Source organism: Xiphophorus hellerii, chromosome 9 (genome assembly GCF_003331165.1).
Source record: "Xiphophorus hellerii strain 12219 chromosome 9, Xiphophorus_hellerii-4.1, whole genome shotgun sequence".
Classification (NCBI taxonomy): domain Eukaryota; kingdom Metazoa; phylum Chordata; class Actinopteri; order Cyprinodontiformes; family Poeciliidae; genus Xiphophorus; species Xiphophorus hellerii.
The window spans coordinates 15,255,904-15,280,508 of NC_045680.1; the positions used below are offsets into that span (position 1 = coordinate 15,255,904).

The 24,605-nt window shown below is 37.6% G+C and overlaps 1 protein-coding gene across 1 annotated transcript in view; it reads left to right on the plus strand.

Moving 5' to 3' along the window:
- agbl4 (AGBL carboxypeptidase 4) overlaps nucleotides 1-24,605 on the plus strand; it is a 303,893-nt gene that overhangs the window by 19,773 nt on the left and 259,515 nt on the right. Inside the window, exon 3 of the mRNA XM_032572807.1 lies at nucleotides 1,770-1,894. Coding sequence (XP_032428698.1) covers nucleotides 1,770-1,894 — 125 coding nt within the window. The remainder of the gene's footprint in view (nucleotides 1-1,769; nucleotides 1,895-24,605) is intronic.

A 24,605-nucleotide genomic window follows, 5' to 3' on the forward strand; every position in this document is an offset into this window, starting at 1 on the left:
GTCACTGGAGGTAGTGTGATAGTTTGGGCATTGCTCTGCTTGGAAACCTTTGGTTCTGCCATCTGGATGCTAGTTTGACCTGTGTAAAGGTTGGCTACAGACCATGTACATCGTTTCACAGAAAAGTAATTCCCTGATGCCTCTGGCTTTCAGCAGGATATTGCACACCACCACAAAGTAAAATAATTTATTTGTTAGTGTTTAATTGTAGTATTTTAATTGTAGACTTCACCTCCTAAATCCCAAGATCTCACTCAAATCACATGGGATGTGCTTGTTAAATCAGCAACATCCATCCATTTTTCTGTAATTAATAATTTATATTAATTAGTTGAAAGAAAACAAGGATGAACACACTTTCTAGTTTGTATTTGTCAGTGTCAGTATCAGGAACTTATTTTATGTTTACATTTTTGACACAAAGCAGCTACAGTGGTAGCTTGATTCTGAGATAGTGAATGTTGTATATAGTGTTGTCCATCATCATAAAATAGATTTTTTGTTTAAATTTGATGATGCCTTTTCATTGGATATTTTTACTGTAGCAGAGCAGATTGTCAGTTTCTACTCTGAGTACTGCAGACTCACCTGTGGGTTTTCTATTCAAAGGCAGAGAAAGAGGAATCCCCTTTGACAGTGTAGTAGTTAGACCATCTGTTTGTAATCACTTGTATATCCTTGCATACAAGGATGCATGCTGCAACCTGTCACCACGCGGTCAACAGTACCTGGATGTAAAGTTGTTGGGGAGCACTGGGCCTTGTGGCCCGCTTAGTGTGCCGGCAATTCTTACGCTTGAGCATCTGCTTGTTTTGAACTTTAGTTAAACATTACGATAAAAAATTGGACTGCTCTTTTGTTGAGCTTTAAAAAGGCGTGATAGTAATTTCTAGGTACAGCTTTGTGTGTACCTAGAACACACAATGAATAAATGAATGTTTATTCATTCATATCTGTCTCTACTCTCACTTTAATAATACTTGCATGCACAGAGGTATCAAAGTGTGAGTACGTGACTCAAAAATCAGTTGAAACCAGGACTAACATTTGGAATCTCCCGGATTAGTTAAAATTGTACATTTTGATTCCCAGTCTGCTGTTTGAAGAAGCTGCTGAATCAGAATCAATAGCAAGTCTGTGCACAGCCATGGGCAGAATGTGGCAGGTATTGAGAGTGGGCTTCACTTTAATAAAAGAGCTGCCCAGTCAGCTCAATGCAACATTTGCAGATAACATACTGTATATGATGCAAAGGACCACCTCTGGATTCATTGTGTGGAATTCATCAAGTGCTCCATCTTTGAAGTGTTGCGCTGACCTTCATCCGCTTCTTCTTTCCCAATGTCTGACCAACTGCCTAACTTTATTAACTGTTTATGATTTTATACTGTAGCTGCTGGTAAGTTGGACTTGGTTTTTGTTCTTTTTTCTATGTTTGATTTTCTGCAGCGGGTTAGTCCATCAGTGTGATCTCAATAACCTGAGATGGCGCCTCACTTTGCCCTTGTCCGTCATTTTGACTGACAGGGTCAGAAAATTCTGTCACTATCTATATTTACCCATCAAATTTTAAAATGATAATAATGACAGATTGAATTGCATTTATTTTTCATTCAGTTTGATTAATATTCAACAATGTGAAGAGAGAATCCACACATCAAGCAGATGCATGCATGTAATCAGGAAACAAATGAAATTAAGAATCATGTTTTGTGAAAACACTTGTGTTCGTCCACAATGTGATTAATGTAAGCTATTTGTTATTGTAGGGAATCTGGGCCGTGTAGACTACATCGGTGATTTTGAGTTTGACCTCTTCATTCGACCTGACACCTGCAACCCACGCTTCAGAGTCTGGTTCAACTTCACTGTGGAAAACGTCCGGGAGACACAGGTCAGGATCATCTGATCTTTTTTGTTGTTGCCAGTCTTCACTGTGATTTTTCAATTGCCTTGTTCACCCTTTCACCTCTTTGAGGTGAAACATATGCTGTGCCAAGTATTAGGATTTAAGAAAAATATGTGCATTTTAATTATATCTACACACTTAATAACCAGATTTTTAACATTTAAACAAATGCATATTTTGTATTGATTTAAAGGAACTTTGTTCCCTAAATACACTGTAGCTTATTGAATAATTTTTTCTCATACACTACTCAGAAAGTACAAAATTATGTTTAAGTTGTAGTTTGTAGAATATTGCAAGAAAAAAACTTGCTTTAAAGTAAAGGTCATCTTATGAGCAAACTGTTCTTGATAGAAATATTAGTTAATACTACTTCTATCCACTGGTATTACTTTAGTCAGATGTAGCACATTTCTTTTGTCATATAATACCAGATTTTGTGTTTCCACTACTATAATGTTGTTCAGCAACATAATACTATGTGTCTTTTTAGAAGAGTGGGAAATTGTTTTGTACGGTGTTATACTTTCACTGACCTTATGTGCAGCACTAGCTGTCAAAATATTTTCTGAATGTCCTTTGCCACATCTCACTGGATTTAAAATCTGTTTTCATAACACCACTTGTTTCTCCTCAGAAGTGAAGTAGTCGTCTGTTTTCTGCCTCACTTCTTGTCACAGTTTCTGAACCTGAGTCAGCCACTGGCAAACTCAGAGCATGCGATTGGCTGACAGAGGCAGTCACATGCCTCAGAGATACACTGGGTGGCTTCCAATACTTGAATATTTTGTTGCAGTACAAGCAGGCTTGACAGTGTTGGTATTTAAGCATGGGTAACATCTTGTAAGTTTTAAAATAGCAGAAAAGAAAAGAAAACAATAAACATTCTCAAATTGTTTATTTACACAAAGAGATGTGAAATTATCAAAATGGAACAAAAGCTAGATTTACTAAAATGAATAAAAAAATGAAGTGACAGATGAACAGGAAAAAGGAAAATGAAAGTGAACGGTTGAGGAAAATTCAGTGTTTTGTTGCTGCTACTGTTCTGTTGAGTGTCCAGCCCTGCCTATCTGAGGCTATCAGGCCTATCAGCCCATCTCCCCGCAGTGCTGTAGTCAGCACTAATCACATTTTATGGCACTGAGATGAATGGGAGGCCTCAGCTCAGTGCCGAATTGATCCCAGGCCAGATAGACCAGTACCATCAGGCTGACCGACAGGATATTTGCAGGCAAAATGACAGAAAAAGTGTAGGTGAGAAACAGAGGCTAACAAGGCCGAGGAATAACAAAAATCATTGGAGATATTTTATACATTATGTATATGAAAACATAATGTAACATAACATAATATGAAAACAAATGGAAGCCCCCAAACAACACAAACATGGGTGGTAGCAGCAACTACTGCTGTTATGCTCTCATGTTGTTCCTACAGGACTTTTAACAAACTTTTTTATTTGAAGCTGTTTTTTATTTGCCCAATTTCCTTTCTTTAAAAGGTCCTCTGTGATTTTACTCTAACCCTGTAGAAGGTGTTGTTGGTAAGTGCTGGCTTTGCAATTGTTCCAAGGTGCGTTTACAAAACGTCTATAGGCACTGTGATTAGATTTTTCAATATCCCTAAATAACTAGAATTCACATGAATCTCCTTTAGTGTAAGCCAGAAAAGAGCATATGAAACAAAAAAGCAGAAAATTAAACAGTCCAAAAATGATAGCATGAATAAATAATCCAACCAAGTGTAGCTACAGTATAAGCAAAAGGCTGTGTTATAAAGATATCAGTGAGTTCCAGGGAAGAACTGGGCTGTTGGAGTGTTTCATCCAGCTAAGCCTTGCTAACTCTCAGCCTGAGCCAAGGGAATGGGGAACAGTAAAAGCCCGTGATATTGGAAGTGAGATGGCCATTTTGAAGGAATGTAAGCTGGTGAAACAGATTTGGTCTGCCTCAATCAGCTTAGCAGCTTTGTGAAAATTGGCTTCACTGTAGCACCGGTTATGATGGGTGGCTGGATGGATAGATGTCTTTTTTCTGTACGTCCTTCTTTTTTGTGTTTATCGAACCACTCACTTACCTCAAAAAGCTAAGACTAATTCTGGTCAAGTTTGTTCCATTGACTGAGACAGACTGACCACTTGACTCTTGGGCATGCCTACATTTAAGTCACAGTTATGCAAAAATAAACCTTATAGACATACATGTTTCATTCAGAGAGATATTTGTACCCCAGCATAACAAATAGCTGTTATGAAACATTCTGGGTTTGTCTGACATCTTTTGTCCTCGTTGGACCGTCACCTTCAACTTTTAGATATCTGCCTGGTCCAAAATACTTAAATCAAGCTATTAAATTGTCTCCTAAGCATTCAGACACATTCTCAAGGTGAAGCTTTTGACTTACTTCTTTCATTGTGGTATGTTGAAATAGAGACACCTTTAAAAGGAACAGGACTTAAGTTGACATTCTTTGTCTGCATCAGTAAGTGAATGTCTATAGAGTCTGCTGTTTAGTAATGCTGATTATTGATATAAGATGCTAAATAGAGTTTAAAATAACTCCATGGTCCATTTTGTTTGAACCTAATCGTCATGAGGACACCGGTGTCTTCACATAACCCATGTATGACATGGAAGTGTTTTGGGGGTGACAGTAAAGGGATTAAAACTAAGACTAACATCTTCTGATGGTGTTGGGTTAGAAGGTCAGATGTATTTATTGGAGTCTAGAGTGTATCATCTTGGTATGGTCTGGTTGTCTAATAAATAGTTATTACGACTAATGTTCTCAGCACAATACATTAAATTATTTTCAGACATAGTCAAGCTTTACCTAAATACTTTCTTGTTGTAAAGAAAGTCTAGAATCTTTGAAAATCACTTAAACCAGTATTTCACAAATAAGTTAAGTACATCCTTAATTTTTTCCTGTTCAAACGCAAGTAGTGTATGTGTGTGATTTCTTTTTAGAGACATTCTTAATGTAAGTAAGAACTGTTCAAGCATTGATCTGAATATAAGATATCACTGCAGACTTTGTTCTCAACTTTAAGTGTTGTATTGATATAGTAATTTAAAGAAATGTCTATTTTAGTTTAGAATAAATTGAACAATGCTCTTAAAATGGGATCTGTGTAAAACAAATTGCATCCAGTACTAATACTAAAAGAATGTTGATCTGACTTCCTTGAACCACTATTTCAGTCCTGCTTTGCCTGGCCCATGCTATGATCAGAAACCAGTTGGTGAATAGACATAATACCCCTCTAAGTAAATTGACATTCCTTTCCATTTTGCTTTAGGGGTGTGCTTGATGTCAGAGTCTGTGAAGGGCACGGCTGTGAGCTATTATCATAGGAGCCTTCGGGGAGCCATTCATAGAAGACGAGCAGTAAAACCTTGCACCGTGTGCCTTCAACTCCTCAAACTGCTGCAGAAGTGATTTGTAAGCTTCACTTACTAAGAGAAGGCACAGTGTAAGGCAGCTACCCTCCATAATGAGAGAAAAGAATGAACCAAAGAAGAATAGGCCAAGTGTAATGTAGAACTCCCAAAGAGTCATCTTTGCTTCACCTTTTTTTGACAATGCTCTCCTAAATGTATGAGTTGATTATTCCAAAGAATGTTACAACTATCACGAAAGCATTATAGATCCCCCCATTGGTTATATCAATCAGTCAATGTTACTTTCCTACAGCTGGTGCTTCCAGTAGTATGGTTTAGGAAATTGCTATAAATTAAACAGTGGTCTGGTTTTGTTCAATAGTGAAGTAAATCTGAAGCAGTGTCATAGAAATCCACTAAAAAACTGTAAATGTGCAGTGACTTACCACAGCCTGGTTGAAGATTTCTGCAATATTATGTCACCTCTGGGAAGGCATCAACCACCTGTACCAATAACTGATGAGTCACATAATTTTTGTCACTCTGTAGAAGGCTTTATATTAGCTTTTTTCATTTTAGGTTTGAGTTTTAGTGTCACGTTTGTTTCTTTTTCTCTTTCTGGTGGATTCCTCAACGTTCTGTATGTTCTGGTGAGATATTGTTTCCATTGTATGCATTCTGTTTTGGCATTTCTTCCGGTCACGCTATCTGAGTTACCCTTCTTCTCCTGTTCCATTGTTACTGCACGTTAATAACTTCAAGTTTTTATTTTCCCAGTTTTCTTCTAATTATTCAACATGTTCTTACCCACTGCAGCTCACTTAGGACTAAGCACTTAGAAAAAAAGATCAAATAAATAAAACAAATTACACAAGTAAAAATGACTCTTTCAGAGCCGTTAGTATAATTTGATATGCAGTTGCAGTCAGAAGCAGACATAACAATCACCATGGATTTTATATTAAAAATGAACAAATGTATATTAATTAATCTTACCACTTTTGCAATGCGTTAGTGTTTAGGCTATATTTTGACTTAAGCTTTTCTTTTAGATTTCTTTTATAGTTGAATCTTACTTTTTCTTTTTATAGACAACATGCTAAGGTGCTAGTCTTAGCACTAAGGTTTTTATTGTACAAACACCTTAGCATGATGTTTGTTTCTGGATTTTGTTGTAGTTTTTGGTTGTTAGTTTTCTCTGAACTACTTATGAGTTAACTTCTGTGGTGACTACTATTATAATTGCAGAAAAATAAAGGAGAAAATTAAGAGCTCGGACATTTCTGACCAACAGAAATGAAATATTAAGGTCTTTTTTTTCTCAGATTCATAAAAATACTTTAAATATATTCACTGATCTATATTTCCTGCTTTTACTAGTCAGCAAAATCAACAGTAGATTGATAGCCTAACAAGCAGTGTGGAAAAGACTGCCTGTATTGCAATCTAGCAATTTATCTCTTTTAAGGAACATGTTTAATTTTCCTCATTTGTTTCCCACTCATTTAATGTGTACAGGGGTTTACAAGTTTTAATAAACTATTTTTAGAATATATACACGATAACAAAAGGCAACACCAGCTTATTTATAGTTCTGCAGTACAGCAGTATCGATTTTGTACCCTCTAGTTGTGATTTGCAACACCGATAGCCTTTATAAAAGTAGTCCTTACTTGACCGTACTATTAAATTGGCTTTGGTCAATGTTCTGGTTTGGAAGGCCTGTCTCTGCCATGTCTGTGTGGTTCATCATATCAAACTCCTCTCCTGCTCTCAAGGTGGTGCAGGATTTAGAGTCACATCACCTCGCCCACCTCACGCCTGTCTGCTCCACCTCTGTTCGTCCTATCTCCCTCCTGTGCCCTTTTCATCCCTCTGCCGTCATGTCTGGGTTGTGATGTCCTTCACCCGAGAGTGGAACAAGAAGATAGACAGGTCCCCAGAGAGGACCATTGCCTGAACATAGGCTAATCATTGCTGGCGTTGCGTGGCTACAGATATGGACAGCATACAGCTGGTAGATGGCAGTTGCTTGTGGCAGGATGGCACTGAAATGTCCTCTTGAAGATTTTTTTTGGAAACAGCTTTGGGATTAGACTCCAGGGGACAAACTCACATATGTGCTTGTCAACTGGATTTCTTGTCCTTCTTGCTTTTTTCCCCCTTAATTTTCTTATTTGCATTTTCTTTTCTGTTCTTTATGCCCTGGCAGCATATGGCTCAAGGTAGATAGGCATGTATCCATTGCATGTTGATGCATTCTTCGTTGGAAGTTAATTTCTAAGCTTCCCCTGTTGACAGACTAAAAATGGAGTGAATTTACTTTGCCAAAGGGATTATTCAACTTCAAACACACATCACATAGGCCCAGAAACTTGACAATTGTAGTTCCACAGCATTGAAGAGAGTAATGCTGTGGAATAAATTGTGGTTTAAAAGTCCAAAACCTGAGATATTTTGTCGGGGAGGTATGGTCTCACGAGTAACCTTGTTCTGTTAAGGCATATTTCTTAATTTTTAAAGCTGATGCTCCCAAGATCAGTTCATAAAGGCCTGAACAAAAGGACAGAATGAATTGTCAAATTGTCCTCCTGATACCGGAATAAATTTTCCCTGGGTTATCGCTGCTGATGCAAGGTTCCTTATCAAAATTCATTGCCTTATTTTTAGTGTGATTTGCTTTAAAAGGAGGGAGCAGAGATTAGAGGCATACTTTGAAATAAAACAGACTTTTTTATAATGCATTCAGATATCCTTTATTCAAACAGCAGACACGTATACTAAGCTTAAAGCGTTCACTTTCTAAAGAGTCAAAAATATAAAGTAAAAACTCTACTGAATACTTATGCCGAATGCTTTAGTTTTGTAACCATGAAGTCTACGAAAGCTCTATTTGAAAAAAAGAAACAGACAACCCTCCAAAACAGAATAGGAGAGAATACAGGACAGCAGAAATGATTTAAAACTCCAGGCTTGTTTTTTTTGTTGAAGTTGGGCAAATTTGGGTCCTATTTACCTATATGAACATCAATAATTATTTCTGTTAATTAGTTCAGATGCAGCTAATGTGAGCTCATTTCTTACAAGCTAAAAGAGCAACCAAGTGATTACATAAAACCACTTGCCAAACATTTGGTGTTTTAGGTATTTTGGATGGCTAAGGACTTAGAGTACAGAACTTGTGTCTGCATTTAAAAGTTAGATTGGTATTTGTTCCTACTGCTGTTCACTAAACTTGAAAATATTAATAAAGTTTTTCCACAGTTTTTAATTATCTCCCAAAATAAAATATTCATATGTAAAATATCAAGATCTACTGTATATTTTGTATTATTTGTTATAATTTATGCAGAAGGTTTGACCGACTTTGAACTACACTGAGTCTCACCCCTCAGTCAATCTGCGTTATATTCACTATGTAATTTTTAAATCACTATTTGCAGAAATGCAGTTTGTTATTCAGCTATGCTGTTTTGTTTTGGTCCAGGTTTGATTTTCATTGAGGCCTTTTCTGTGTGGGATTTGTATGCTTTCCCCATCAATGGGTGAGTTCTCTCTGGGTACTACAGCTTCCTCCAACAATTCTAAACCAAAACCATTTTTTGGTTAACAGACCTCTCTGAATTACCCTTAGCAGTAACAAGATTTCAACATGTATCGGTGTATCAGTTTTTCTCATCAAAGCATAGGGTGCAAGTTTTGAGGAAGAAAAGTGATCAGGAATGAAGGAGAAAGTTATAAGAGAGGAAAAGAGGAGGGGGAAAATGCTGAGGTTCCAGCAGGAGGCTTTTTATGGGGACTCGGTAAGGGCCTTGTGGAGCTGCTGTGCATCTGCATGAAATGATCAGCCTGGTGTCAGGACATGGATCATCCTTTTACACCGAGTAATGAATACAGATTGCACACCGGATAGAGAGGCTCTGCAATCTGCTGCACCACAAATGAAACAACTGCCGTTCTAATCAAATAGTCTTTTCATGCCAGCGCAGCCCTCAACTTGGGCTAAATTCAATTCCAGATTCACAGATTTCTGGGTAGGTGGTTGGGGAGGCGCATGAGGCAACAGGGAGTTATAAATGTTGTAATTAGAGTATTGTTTAATGTGTATGTGAGCAGACATGTGGGGCATGTGCACATGTTTCTGTTAAGGGTTCCTAGAGCAGAGGGAGCTTAGGGTGTTCGGGGCATAATGTTGTCGTTAACCACTTGCTTATTTTAGATAGCAGTTAGAGAACTGAGTCCAATCAAAGTAAACACGCACACACTGACACAGACTCCTGAAGAAATGCACACATTTAGTCAATTATGCCAACCGGTGGCTTGGGAGAACACATTTTGTGTATTCTGTATTTAGGGAACAGCGAGGAGCTTTGAAGGAGAGACGCAGCGCCTCTTTGATGCTGCTTTTGTCTTTTGTTTGTGTGGTTTAATAATTTAATCAACCCAAACGTCCTCCTTCTCTCTGTAACTGTCTGTTGGTGGAGGCTAATTACTCGGCAGATTGTTCTCCTGGTGCTAGAAATGAGAGTTTAGATCTAGAGCGGGGACGGGGGGGCGCTGATGGCTGTAATTTAACAGTGTGCTGATGGACCAAGCTGTCTGTTGGATGCTGCTTTATTGTACGGGGATGCTGCTGACAAGTTGCTATTTTAATATACACCCTATGAGGGGAAGGACTGCAAAATAGTCAAACAAATTTTGCCTTGCAGTTTACTCTTTGCCTGTATGATGGGCCATATTGGAGTATTTCTGCTTATATATAAGGTTATTCAGGGAGACAAAATGACAATAGGTTTAGTCAACAAGTGGGATAAGTCAAAATTAAGGCGAAAAATTTTGCTTTTTATTCTGAATAATTAATATTGAAAAATGGCTGAAATTACTCGTTGAATGTATAAAACATGCTTTGTTTTGATTTAATTTGATTGTGCGCTTAAATAAGTATAAAGAGATGATGAGAGATTAAAGTTTCCAGCTACTGGTGTTACAGTGGCATCTTCAGGAATAAAAAGGATGCCTTTGGTTTTTATAAAGTTTCCCGAATAACAATCTGTCCTGTTTGTTCCAAAATATTAATTAAGCAAACAATATTAGAGTGAACTGTGGATTTCAATCCAGAAATCACATTCTAATATGTCTTATCTTCATCTGCCTCTAATCTGGAATAACATTTAATAATTTTCTCCAATATATGTGCTTCTTTTTGAAATTCAGTTGTAAATAATTGAGCACTTAGATTTCCTGTACAGCCATTGTCAGTCAGCATCAATGAGTATCTTATGAGATTTTATTCCTTATCTAAAGTAAAGTCAAAGTCTTGTAACCCATTTGATATGAGTGTTGCTGGTTTAAATCAGTGATCTTGGGATGGAATCAAGTGGGAGATGAGATTGAGATGTACAGCTCGTCTATATGATGTACTGCAGTGATCATATGCAGTTACATCACAAACACATTTTTATTATACTTTGTAGGGGGATACTGTGAGATTCAGAAATCTGAAACTATATTTTGCAGTTCCTTAGAATTCCAGGGTTTATCTCATCTAACTATCTGTTATGCCTATTTCAATCATAGCACAATTTTGGACTTTCTGGACCTCTCTTACAAGTTTTGACAGTTTTTCAAAGAGTGTCTCATAAAAATGTCAGTAATGCTTTGCTCAGTCAATCTTTTGCTTCGTTCAGACTGTCCTTGAAGTCAGAACTCACATCTGGGAATGACATCACAGCTGAGTTGCAGAAGTCCCAGTTGCAAACCTGGAAACCAGTAGGACTTTATAGTTGTAGCCTGGCTTACTGCTGTTAACAACATTACCCCCCAAAAATACAGCTTCTTTTAATTGCATGGACTGAAAAACTTTTATAGATACAAAAACTAAAGATTTTTTTAAACATTTGTCATGTTGTAAGCCTGCATGTGCAGGTCTATGTGTACAAGTGCAAAATTTCATTATACTAATGTCATCAGTCGCTTGGCTGGTGGAGGGTTAGCAATTGTCCCCACATTATGCAAGTTCTACAGAAAATGAATAGAGAGGAAGTGACATCGCCTACTGTACGCCTTCCCCTTTGAGCGCAAATCACTAGTTGGCAGGATGATGTTCATTTTCGGCACTGGCTAACTTGTTGCCAACCTATACAAGGTTAGGTGCATTCTGTATAAGAAAAAAATTAACTGTTGAGCTTGGCACTATGCGTTTTAAGGCTGTAGAACTGTACACAGTGTTAGAAGGACTAAGCCACCACCAAGGACCATTTTACAGCAGGATCCCCCAACCGTCCCTTGTGTCTGTAGAGTTTACATCAGGTATGGTACTGTAATATATAGATAGTTGGCTTATATGCCTCTAAGGTCACCTAATCCTACATTGCACCACTCTAATTGTTTATTATTTAACAATGAAATGTATGTCTTCATTTACTGGTTTATATCAAAAAATAAAAAATCTATTATTATAATAGTTAATCTCTGTACTGATATAAACACGGTTTTGTATTCTTTTTTACTGTGTGTGTGCAGAACCCAAAAAGATAGCAGAGTGATGCTGCAGCATTTTGAAAGAGACACTTTCAGACTGTGCTTTGACCCCACATGGCAAGGTCAGGGCAGTAGGGCTAATTTACTCCATGTGCTGTCAGTAACACTGGGTGGGGATTTAGCTGCAGGTGGCGTGCTGGCACAAAGAGCATGCTGTGAAGAGCGACATTTATAGTCACTCCAGTGGCGAAGATACACACACTTACTCTAATACACACATACAGTACAGCATGAGATTATGTGCTTGCCTTGCTGCTACAGTAAGAGTGTTTCTCTGTTTTGTTTGTGACTATATGTGAAATGCAGTAGTTCATGCAGAGTTCTACATCTCAGCTTCATATTGTGGAGACGGTGTCAGCAGGATCATTGTATCTCAGTGTGTGTTTGTGTCCTGTTTGTCATTGGTGCCTGTAGGTGTATATCCCAAAGTCAGATGCCGCTAAATAAACCTCTGTGTATTCAAGCTGGTTGTGCAAAGTGTGTGCATCGGAGCCCTTGGGGGATACAACTTCCTGTTCTGAGATGACATGGTCACATCTGGTGTGAGTGTTTTATGTCTCGGTGACCAGAAACATCTACATATGGACACACCAGCACAATGATACATATGCAGACATTAAATTAGTTCAGTAGCACATAGCCCTCAGTACTGCTTTGATCATTAATCTTTAATAGCACTTAGACAAAACTGCACTAACATTGGGAAGTTTATAATTTAATACAAGCAAGCAGATTAAATACCAAGAGGTCGGGGCATTCCAGACTTTCATAAACTGAAATACAATACAGTTTGATTTGCATGAAATTAGATCTTTTAGGACAAAGATGTGATGCTGAGAGTTTTTACAAGACCCCGGTGCGAAGCTATTTTTGGAAAGTGAACAAATTTACTAACTAAATGAAAACCAAAAAGGACCTGACAGAAAAACAAGGCGTGGGCTGAAACAGCAGAATGTAGTGAGAACTGACTGAAAATAGGAGTCTTAAATACTGGGGAGTAGATTTCTGACAAGATGCAGGTGGGTGATTACAAACCAGCTGGAACAGGAGGCAAACAGGCTGAGGAAAAGGGGACAAGGGAATCTGAGGAGGAAATCAACAAAAACGAAAGTGGTGAATGCTAAACATAGTCTAAAGGAAATATGCAAATAACATAGAAAAGTGAACTCAGAACTAAATACAAGAAATACAATAAAGAAGCAAGATCAAAGTAGAATATAAAAATAACAAATAAATGGTCAGAATACTACAAAGAATTCCAAAAAACGCGAACAACCATTGATTGTGAAAAAAGTTAAATAAATTGGCTTTATGTTTCAGCCTGATAAATGAAAAGAAAAAATCCACACTGTGTTTCTGGAATGAGGAGGGTCTGTAGGGGCTTGAAGTTTTTTGCAGAATTCATTATGGCTCCTAAAATGTTTCTTTGTCACATTAAAACCACAATCTTCAAGGTATTGGGACTTTATCTGATACACCAACACACGGTGGCAAATAATTCCTAATTGAAAATAAAATGACAGGAATTTGAAAAAATAAAGAAATATCAACTGTGCATTCATTTGCATCCAGTTGTCCCATGTTAACACCACACATCAGATTTTCTTGAAGTAACAGTAAAATCTGTTACTTCAGGAAACAGATTTTTGGGGAATACGTTTTGCTACAGATTCTCTGATAAATTTAGACCATTTTAGCAAATGAGTATGCTTTGATCTAAATTATTCAATTGTTGCACAGGTTGTTGAAGGCTATCATGCTACTAGAAGGTTAAACTCCACCCCAGTCTTTTGTTTCTGTAGTCTATAATAGGTTCTTTGTATTGCCCTACATTAATATAGATGAATCAACATTCATCTATATTCCCATGAACTCTCACTAGCTTCTCTGTTCCTGCTCAAAAAAGTATCCCTGCATCGTGATGCTGACATCATCATGTTTGGACATGATGATGTTATGATGTCGTGCTGAGGGTGAAGCACAGACCTCACACCTAACGTTTTGGATGTAGGTCAAAAAGTTCAGATTTGGTCTTCTCTGAGATGAATAAAGCACTTTTTCTTACATGTTTGATCCATTCCCAACATTACAGACGTTTAACGTTTTCCAATGGGTTCACATTGATATAGACTGTCTGTCGCCCAGGACATGACGATCCTGAGTGTTTGCATTAAAGGCAATTTGACTTATTCTCATTTCACTTCACATCCAACAGGAATGTATAGTTGTGAACTGTAGAAGTATTTTGAAAGCTACTGGACAAGCTTCAGGCTTATAATCTGTAACCATTCAAATTCACAGAAGTAAACCAATAAAAACAATTGAAGTTTGCGGTTGTAACAGGTTTAAAAGTTTTAGGATCATCAATACTTTTGCAAGAATCTGGACAACAAATGCACAGCTTGGCTCTGCTTCACAGAGGAGTTTTCCTTTCATAGATTTTGAACAAAATAAACTTTGCTGGGATTTTAAACACAACTTTGATTGGGAGGATCACACAGCGATAAAGACACCTCGCTGCTCTGTGTGCTCTGCATGTGTGATATCTGCACCATGGCGGCGGCTCTGCTAGAGAGCGTTGTGTTTGAGAGTAAACAGATGTTGTTTGTCTTTCTGATGCCATGATTTAGCATCTCCAGGGAAGCAGTGGACCTGTGCCTTCCTGTAAGCTCACAAAGGAATCCAAGATGGAAATAGATCAAACCGCCAAGCGCTATTTCACAACAAAAGTGAGACGAGGGCTTCTTTTACACAGCGGTGCTCAGAAACAATATGGTCTTGTGGTTTTATCGCAAAAACACATGAGGTTCAAAGGCTGGTCTTTTCTCTGTGTGGGATGTAATCTGATCATGTTCACACTGAGACTGTACTCTGTTCACATAGTTATGCTTTAGTTTTCTGTCACTGCTTCTAAAGCTTCAAATGAAGAATCTGCAGAAATGATTGCAGATATATCCCTACTTAACTTGAGCTATTTCTTAATGTATTAGTGATTCACTGCTTCAAGAATAATGAATATATTGTCTGAGTTAAATTTTCATGGGCAAAGATCCCCCTCCTAAAACAACAGGGATGCTAGGAATGATGATAGCTGGAGAGGTAGATAGCAAGAAACTCAGTGTTCCTCTCCACTCTAATTGTCCTGTCATCGTTAGCCAACTTAGGACTTTGACAGCCTCTGTGTGCTGTCAAATCCCAAATCCCAAAGGAAGAGCTTGCCTCTGTGGCTAGTGGATCCAGCAAGCACATAGACACCAGTATTTGCGAACGAAAAGCTGGAAATGTCAAGGACCAAGGGAATGAGAGAAGAAATTGAATGGAAGAGGATACTGATAAAATAGACAGAGAGGCGTAGAAGTTTGGTTTATAATGAGCAGTTAGATGTGAGGGTTGCTCAATTAATCAGACTGCCATAGCTCAGAGAAAATAGGTAGAATGCTTTTCATGTGACAAATATGTAATTAAGAATGATTTTTATGCAACCCCCACCTCTTTTTCTCAGCACATACACAAACACCTTTGATGGACTATAGGTGGGTGGGAACAAAGCACTGCTTCTCAGTATGTGTGGATTAGTTTTTTTGGTCCAGGGAGTGAACATTTATGAGAGTGAAATGGGATAGATGGCTTTAATAACAGCCCTATCAAAAAAGCACCAGCTCCCATCCCCCATAGAGTGATGGAATCGGATGTTTTCCTTTTGGCATCTTTTTTGGCTCTTTTAGGAATTGACTCCATATTCTACAGCCAGAACATGTGGATTTTTAAGATTATCATTTATCGCCCACACACAAGATGTTTGTTATGACTTCCCATTTAATCATTGACAGCAGAGATGTTTGATCAGTGACTCCAGAAAGCCTGCCTACAAATTTAGTTTAATCCACTGTAGTTTGGCAAGATTCAGATTTCTTCCCTTTTTATAATTAAAGCTGTAAAAGGGTGTGGATCAAACTTTCAGACTGGATTGATGAGACTGAGCTTTGACACAAAAAATGAGTCTTAAAGCTATGTTGATGATCAAAGGATGCGGCCCTGCTGCAGGAATCCTGGTAAGAACAGAGAAAGTGGAGTGATCCCCTCAGTTTAGGTCAAAGTAATTCAGTAAAACAATCTAAAATGTAACCTAGAGGTAATATTTTTCACATTACCAACAATTTTTGTTTCTAAGAATATTAATTTATCCATCTGTTGCCTTCTTGTTACTGAGGTGGCGGCATGTCCAGGAGGAAAACCTAGCCAGGCCTCTCTCCAATGACACTGTCCATTTTTTCTGGGGATCCCAAAACATTCTGATGCATAAGACATATATCGTCCCTCCAATTTATTCTGGGCCCATCCTGAAATCTTTTCCCAGTGGGACAGAAACTTTTTATATAGAGAAGTCAGAGCTTTTTTCCCCCTGGATGACAGAACTCCCCCTTCAATGTCATTTACCAAGAAAAGTTAGGCAAACCTGTAAGAAGTGGAAAAAGAATTCAATGGATTATATTTTTATTTGGGATGGTTTGGCTATTTTGGCTTTGATTGTATTGTTTGCAACCTTGGAAATAGTTGCTTTATTTATTTAATTTGATCTACTGGCAAGAAAGATCATTAGAATTTTACAGATTATAGTTTATAAGTTAATGTAATCATAATCCTTCAGTTCTCGCTCACTATGATAACTTGCAAAAATACTGTCACCATGTGCAATGGTGTGAAAAATGGCTTAAAACATTAGAACTGTCAAAACACTCAAATGTACAATGTGATTTTTAAAAATATATATTTAAAGTTTTATCAATAAAAGATTGTGTTGATGGACAATGATAGCTCAAAGGGTTAAAGATTACATAAGAAATGCCATCCAAACACATGATGCAGGATGTGGAGGATTTAAATAATACCGTAAATACCACTCGGAAGTAGTGTTTACTTTATGTGTGACTTTGGACATCTGATCTTGTGGTTCAGTCTTAGGTAAAATATCATCGTATCTTCTTTAGTCGAACTTCTAAATCTTTCTATAGTCTATTTTTTTCTTTTTATTATTACCATAAGGCCCCTTTAAACCTGTAGGTTTTAAAATTATGTTATTTCTAATATGTAATGAGAGCAAGAGGGAGAGAGAGAGACAGAGAAAGCTGATGCTCCTGCGGAAACCTCGCTGTCTGTCATCAACCCAACTGCATTAACCTCGGCCTCCATGCCTGCAGGGCCCACCACTTGTATTCCTCTGCAACAAATACAGGTCCTGGCCGAGGGCAGTCTGGCAGCAAGCATAGTTAATGACTTATTTACCGTGTAATGGTCGTATACCACACCACCACAACAATTAATGAAAAAAAATCACATTCACAAACAGCGGGGGGTACCAGGTGGTAGAGGTTATTTTCTCCCTCTAACTTTATCTGAGCACTGCCTTCTGCTCTACCCTGATAAACTCTTGCAGACCTTACCTGGAGACAGACAGGCTGGCAGCTGCGAGGACGTCTACTTTCATAGACTTTGTGAAAAGTAAATGTATTCTTTTGATTGGCTTATTATAGTCAATTCCAACCAAATGTTATGAATCTTTCAGCTTAATATTATCATAGTTTGTTTCTTTTTGCCAGGTTTGACTCTTCTACATCTTCCTGTGTCCCACAGTCATCGTAACTTTGTTGTCATCTGCTGTTGTTCTCCCCAGCTTCTTTTTTGCCTTGTGAATACCATCATTCAAGCAGTGAGATGTTGCAGGCACTTTGTTGCTGACCATGATGCTGAAACTCTCCTGCCTTCCAATTGCCAGTGTTCATTTCATGGTTCATATACCCAGTTCTCCATTTGTCAGGGTGCCATTAGCCCCAACACTTACTTCTTTAACCCCTTCTCATACAAATAACAACAAATCAAATGCACATTTGTTCTCCCTCATAGCCACAGCACTCCTTCGACTTTCTGACTTTTAGTTAAGGCAGACAGACATGCTAAAAGGAAGTTTCTGTGGTTCTGTTGTCTCATTTTATGAAGCTTTGTTTTTTTTTGTTTTTTTAAAGTTTGTGTGCTGCCTCCATCTGGTTTTTGATTGAGGCAAGAAAAACCTAATTGTTGATGTTTTATCAAAATTAAAGCCCTGACTATATTAAGTATTGAATTTATGGCATTAAACATTTGATCTTTCATGTCTACCCCTAACATCATGTTTTTAAATTGTCTTGTGGCAGCACAGATCCATCAATATCAACTGAGATTCTCCTTATAGTGGTGACTTTGTAGACCGTATGCATACTCACACTCTAAAAATAAACTGTATAGACATTTTTTATATACAGCATACACTGCACACCACCTATTTTCTGTTTTGATGATTCATCTAAAAGTTTGCTGGCCGAACCAGCACGGTGTTATGGTGTTCTGCATCCTTTTTATAGGTCTCATATAGCATTCCAGTTTTTATATTGTGCTTGTTGCCTGTGATCTATAATCATTACAGTGAATTGTATACTATATGACATTCACTTTTGTAATTAAATTACTGATATAAGTTAACTTATTGACAATATTCTAATTTGCTCAGGTGCGTCAATATATTTTTCCAATATGTTTCTTTATTGGGGCCTGCATTACATAGAATTAAAGTATTGAAATGCCTTGCGAAAAATGGCGACGTAAAAAGCGAAAAACAATCAAAATTTCTAACATCCGAATCACAGAGTGTAACTGACACCAACTACCGCTCCGTTAGTGTGAAACAGAGTGGATTTTTGACCCCCAAAATAATTTTGAAATCGCCCTCACTTCTACAAATATCGCTCGTATGGAAGTCGATCATAATATGAATGCCTGCTCCCGTAAAATGTTTTCGAAATTTTCTAGGGCTAACGGGTTTTCTGTCAAAGTGCTTCAGAGCAAAATCATGTGACAGGGTAAACTCAGGCTCCCAGCCATTAATTTTCATCCTTTTCTCAAAAATTTCAGAGCTCAGCGCACACCATCTCTCTCTCATCGCTGCTATTACTGTGAGAGAGCTAGAGATATGAATCACAGTACTATCGGAGACGGGAGATAGTCCTCTCATACGCTTCAAATGGTTTTCGAATACTTCTCATGGTTTCTGAACGGGAAGGAGTTGTTCGGACTGCTTTTTTCAGAAAAACTGACTGGGTGTCTCACAAAGATGTAATTATTTCTCCACCTTTCTGTCTCACACACACATGACAGTTGGCAGAGGGCTTAGCTCCCCTTTTGAACTACACTCATGGCTGAAGGTTAGAACTACAGTCATGGAGGAACACTCAGTTACTGCAGAGGAGGACTGCGTTGGCAGTTAAGAACTACAATGATGGTGGAACTCTGAGTTACAACGGAATGATTTGTGTATTATATAACTGATTTTGACTTTTACTGAATGGAGCAAGTCAAATTGAGACAACATACTAGTGATGCTCCACATTCTACTGACAGCATTTAGGCTAACATTAGCATTTTGGCTAATTTTAGCTTACACACTAATTTTTCACATATTGAATGGCATAAGTCCACATTTCTCAGCATGCTTGTGACTCTCCACATGCTGTCGAGTACATTGCAGCTTTCTTTAGCAGTGATGCTAATTTTTAGCATCAGAACGCTGGGTTCCAACCGACGGGCACACTTTGGCAGGCCCAATTTAAATTTCTTCAGAAATTTTCTAGTTAAGGCTATTCTATTTGCACTTGGAATGGATTTTAAAAAGCAGTTATCATATCCTTCTTGTATTCTCAAGAATATCTGAATTTATTTCACCTGGTGTAAGCTCCCCACTTAACTAATGTAGTAAGATTATTTTCTGTTTCATCTTTATAGATGACCTTGAATTTTAAACCACTTTATTTTGCTATAAAACTGTCTAGTATGTCAAGCTGGATTTGGTAGCAGTGCTATGTCAGTCGCTAACTGAATGTGTTTTTCAATCTATCTGCTCCCTCGCCCTCCCCCTTTTTGTCCTTCTTCCTCTGTATCTGGACTCCCTCAGTCCCATGTGTTTTTGGGGCAATCTCTGTGTTGTCTTATCTAGCTTCCTGCTTTCCTACCTGGCTGCCCACCTCTCCTGCCAGCATTCCTCTTAGGTCTCAATAAATAACCTTGCACCTATCTGGCCCTCAGCTTTACTGGCTGTTGCAGGAACACATTTGTTAAAATATCACCTGCTGTAGAGGGGAAATTGATACTACTGCATTGTGCTCCAGGCAATAGAGCTGGAGTTAAAATGCCACAACATAGGCAGTTGTGAGCAAGTTCACAGTTTAGCGGAAAAAAAATATTAATGGAGAAACATCTCTTTGAGCACCAATTTTTTGGGATGTCTTAAACAGCTCCTTAGATTTTGTGGAGCAGTTGTCTCAAGAATTTTTGTCCTTTGACATTATCTTAATAGGAAAACAGCAGAGAAAGAGAGGTTACGTTTGCAGGGATACAAACATTTACTGAGCCTCAGTAAACAGAGTTGCACTTAGAGCTGTATGTTTTACAGTCTGGAAATTGTAATTCTGTTAGGAAATTACATAAACTGTCAGACCAGTAAAAAATATACAGTTTACAGAGAAACAAGGACTTTGACAGCATCAAACTTTTGAGTTAGATAATTATCTGAGAAACAATATCAAGCTTGTCATAAAATGTTCAGTCTTTTGGAGCTCCCCTATTGAGAATTGGTGGGTTAAGTCTTTAAAGACAAATATATATATATATATATATATGAATTAAAAAAAAAAAGCAGTGAACTTTGAAGCATTGGGAAATAGATCTTTTAACAGTCTTACTGCTTTTGTTGTATGATGAGTTTCTTTTTTATTTTTAGCTGCCAGTTTTTTACTGATACATTTAATCACACCAATGTCTGAATTGAAATCCCATTAAATATTCAGTTTATCAAAAATTTTGACATGATGTTTATTCTTTATCTATTTTCATTGAAAAGAAAATGAAAATTAATCTTGTTTAAAATACAACTAAACATGCATGTTCTAACACCATAATTATTGAAGAGACTACATCACCTAATAACTAATGCCACCCCACTGAGCTGAAATCACTTTTGTGAGAAACTTCTAGAAGCCCTTTTACCAGACCATGACCTTAGTTTCAGGATAGTTTGCCCCACTGTGAGATGATTGAGAGGTTTTAGGGTCCACTTCTGGCTTCAGATGTCAAAGGCATCCTTTGCTCTGGTAATCCCCACCACCCCGCATCCTAAACCCCCAGGACCTTACAAGTATAAGGAGGTATAGACAATGAATGGATTGACAGATGGATGGTATAAACATTGATCAATAATGCCTTCAATTCAATTTCTTTGAGTCAACACAATCTTGGCATTTCAATTTGAATTAACCTACTGAGTGAACATCCCTTCATAAGGTGGTTGTTATTTTGGAAGCAAAAAAAACAACCTAACAAACAAAAAAAAACTTGCTGGCTAGTAGCCCTCTGCAATAAGGAGCTTCATTAAAAAGTGAAAAACTGCTCAATCTTTTTTGTTCTACTCCATTTCTCCAAAAACAGACCAATGATCTGATGAGACATTCCCATATGACCAGGTAAGAGGAAGAAGCAAAAGTTCCTCTCAGAAATCTGCTATTATCCAGATGGCACCATTAGCGATTAAGCCAGAACATTTCTCCCCTCTTATAATTGACTCCATAGGCTATTAGGCAGGTTGGCACTAGCCTAAGTCCACTGGTGCACACTCCAGATGTTGTCTTTGTGTGTGTATGGGTCTTTGTGCGTGCATTTGTGCATTAAGTGAGGAAAAAGTGAGACAGTTTGGCTTCTGTTGCGGGTGGTGGTGGGTCCAAGGCTGCCCACAGATGGACACAGGGCTGGGTGGGTGCTAGGAGCAAGTCACATTCAATTATATCAACATCTCTATCAGTCTGTTTGTTTGCAGGCTCTCCATCTCCCTATCATTTTGTCTGTCTTTCTTTTCTAGCCTTGGGAGAAGAAAGATTAAAGTGTTCTGTTTTCTGTGCAAGATCTATGTCTTTGCTTTTTGGTTTTATCTGAAGATTAAATTATCTCTCATCCGTTGTCTGTCTTTTTAGTTTTTGTGAACAAAGTGATGTTTGACAGACTGCATCAAGTGCTGTTACTGTTACTAAATTGCAAATAATGCAAGGAGATGCAATACTAAACTGAATTTTCGTGGTATATGCCGTAGCTAAAACTCCACAGTTTTCACCCAACCTTTAAACAATCAATGAATGCTACAGAGTTCCTAAGCAGTCTGCTGAATTTGAGTTGATCCTTTTCCAGTTCTGCAGCATGTGGGAGAGAAAATATAGCATGTAAAAAGAATTGCATATCCAAACCTTATTCCCTACCCCATGGTCGATTTGTCCGTCTATCCATCTACTTTCCATTTAAATACGCCATGAAAAGACATTTGCCTCCTTGTAGATTTTCTTTCTTATTTTGCTTTTTTGCCACCTTAAAATGTTTCAGATTCACAAAAAACTTTAATTGCAAACCATGACAGCCTGAGTAAACACAAGACACAATTTTGTATGATAATCGTCTGTTATTATTGAAAAAAAAAAAAAAAAGCTAACCAATCTGGCCCTATGTGAAATGTAATTGGCTGATTGTACCACCCTGCCACCCAGAGATAACTAGCAATGAGTAGCTTAAATCATTGTGGTGAAATATAGCAGAATTGTTTTAATTCAGTCTTACTCGAGGCTTTTTGAGCATGAACACATTGTTTAAAGCCCATTCTACAACATCTAAATCAACTTTAAATCCAGGCTTTAACCAGGCCATTGCAAAACCTATTATTATTATTCTTTGAGCCATTTAGACAACGGCTTGCTTGTGTCCTTTGGTAATTGTCCTGATGCATAACCAAGTGTTCCTGACCTAAATCTATAGTAGCTAAAACAGCTGATAGTCAGACCCCCCCACCTCTCCAGGAATGAAACCAGTTTTATCTGACTATCAGATAAAACATTCTAGTTGATAGCAGCCTGAACCTTCCCAGAGCATTTGATTGTAGATAAGATCTTCTTTTCTGAAGTCTTGTTTTATTTTTATTACACATTTAATAGAACACACATCCAAACTTTTCTATTTTTGTGTAATTAGTGCATCAAAATCAAGACGTCTTGGGCAAATTTGTAGATTGACTTTTGTGTGCTTGTAGGTAGAATTGTTTTTTTTTACCTGGGAACTGTTATGGATGCCATTTTTGTCCAGTTTCTTTCTTATTGTAGGATCGTGTAGACCGACCTTAGCTGATACAAGTAAGGTCTGCAGTATTTGACAGCAAGTCTGGGTTCTTTGATGGCCTCCTATAAGACAATGGTGTACTATTTGAGTTGGTTTTGGTAGTTCAAGTTTAGGACAGTTGGGAAGAGTCACTGTTCCATTTCTTCTCCATTTGTCTAACAATTTCAATCTTCATGTTCACAGACAGTTTCCATTTAAATTATTCAGGTAAGAGAATAAACTAAAGAAATTCTAGTGAAATTGAACCATGTTTTCAAAAATGAAAAATAAGGTATTTAAACCAAGTTAAATTGTAATTTAACCAATGGTGTAGTTTTCTTTCCCCACATGGGTGTAGGCTGGGCTAAGTAGATTACTTCCCCCCCCCCCCCCCCCCCCCCCCCCCCAAGGAATTAAACCAGCATTAGAAAACTGGTTTTCTATTGTTGATTATAAAAGGTATTTGGTAATCTGGAATACAGTAAAGGAAATGCAAAAGATGGAATGTTTTTAGAAGGGAAAATACTTTTTCATGACACTTTGTGTCTCGATTGTTCCAACAATCTATTTATCCCACCTCACAGTCTGTGCAAGATAAATATTTAAAGCCAGACCCATATAGAAACACCAGACATAAATTCAAAGTGAAGTTTTGTGTTTTACTTCATAAATTTGCTAATGAAAGGACTGAAAACTCTGGGAAATGTTTATAAAAAAAAGTTTTACACTCTGTCACGGGAATGCGTAAGAACCCTGATGCTGATATTAGTCATGTTCATTGTTCTAACTTTATTAGTGCCATCAAACCATTTAAAAGGTACTTCATGTATTACCTTATTAGAGTTACATCTCAGAACATTGCCCAGCCTTAGACCTTTTTTAGGTTTTGTATTACATTACAGAATGGACTTTCAGTAATTGTTTTACAGCTAAAAAAAGAGCTAAAATGCTATTAATTATTCATCTCCCCATGGCTGGTGGTAAAGAGAAGAGGTGCTCTAGGGTTTCCATCAGCTATTAGTAAACAAATCAATGCACAAGGCTGAGCTCCTTGTCATTACAGAGCCATCTGCCCTTTACCATGACTTTCAAGAGAGGGCCAAAAAAATGCAGGGTGCCTCTATGTTCAAGAGGGAAATTAAAGTTTGTTTCAGGGAGGAGTTCATTAAGTTATCAAGTTTGGCAAACTTAAACAGGAATATTACATTCACAAAATTGTTTCTCTGTGAAAAGGTTTTGCTTAAATGTGATGTCAATTGAATTTGTAGTTAGAGTGCTATTCCAACGGGGTGGGTTCAAGACATTTTGTTTATATAGCAGACATGCACAAACTCATCCTGAGCCCCCAACACAAGGTATTTGATGTAATCAAAGAATGCAGTTTTAAGTCTCTAATCAAGTTTCTTCTGCAAAATACATTGTAACTCAACATAATCATAATTATGAACTAAACAAATCTGTGGAGAAACTGAATAAGCCAAAAGCGCAGTAATATGATTGGGAACTAGGAGAAATCAATACAGTGAAGCTCATCATCATCTTAACACTGACCTGAATGTGAA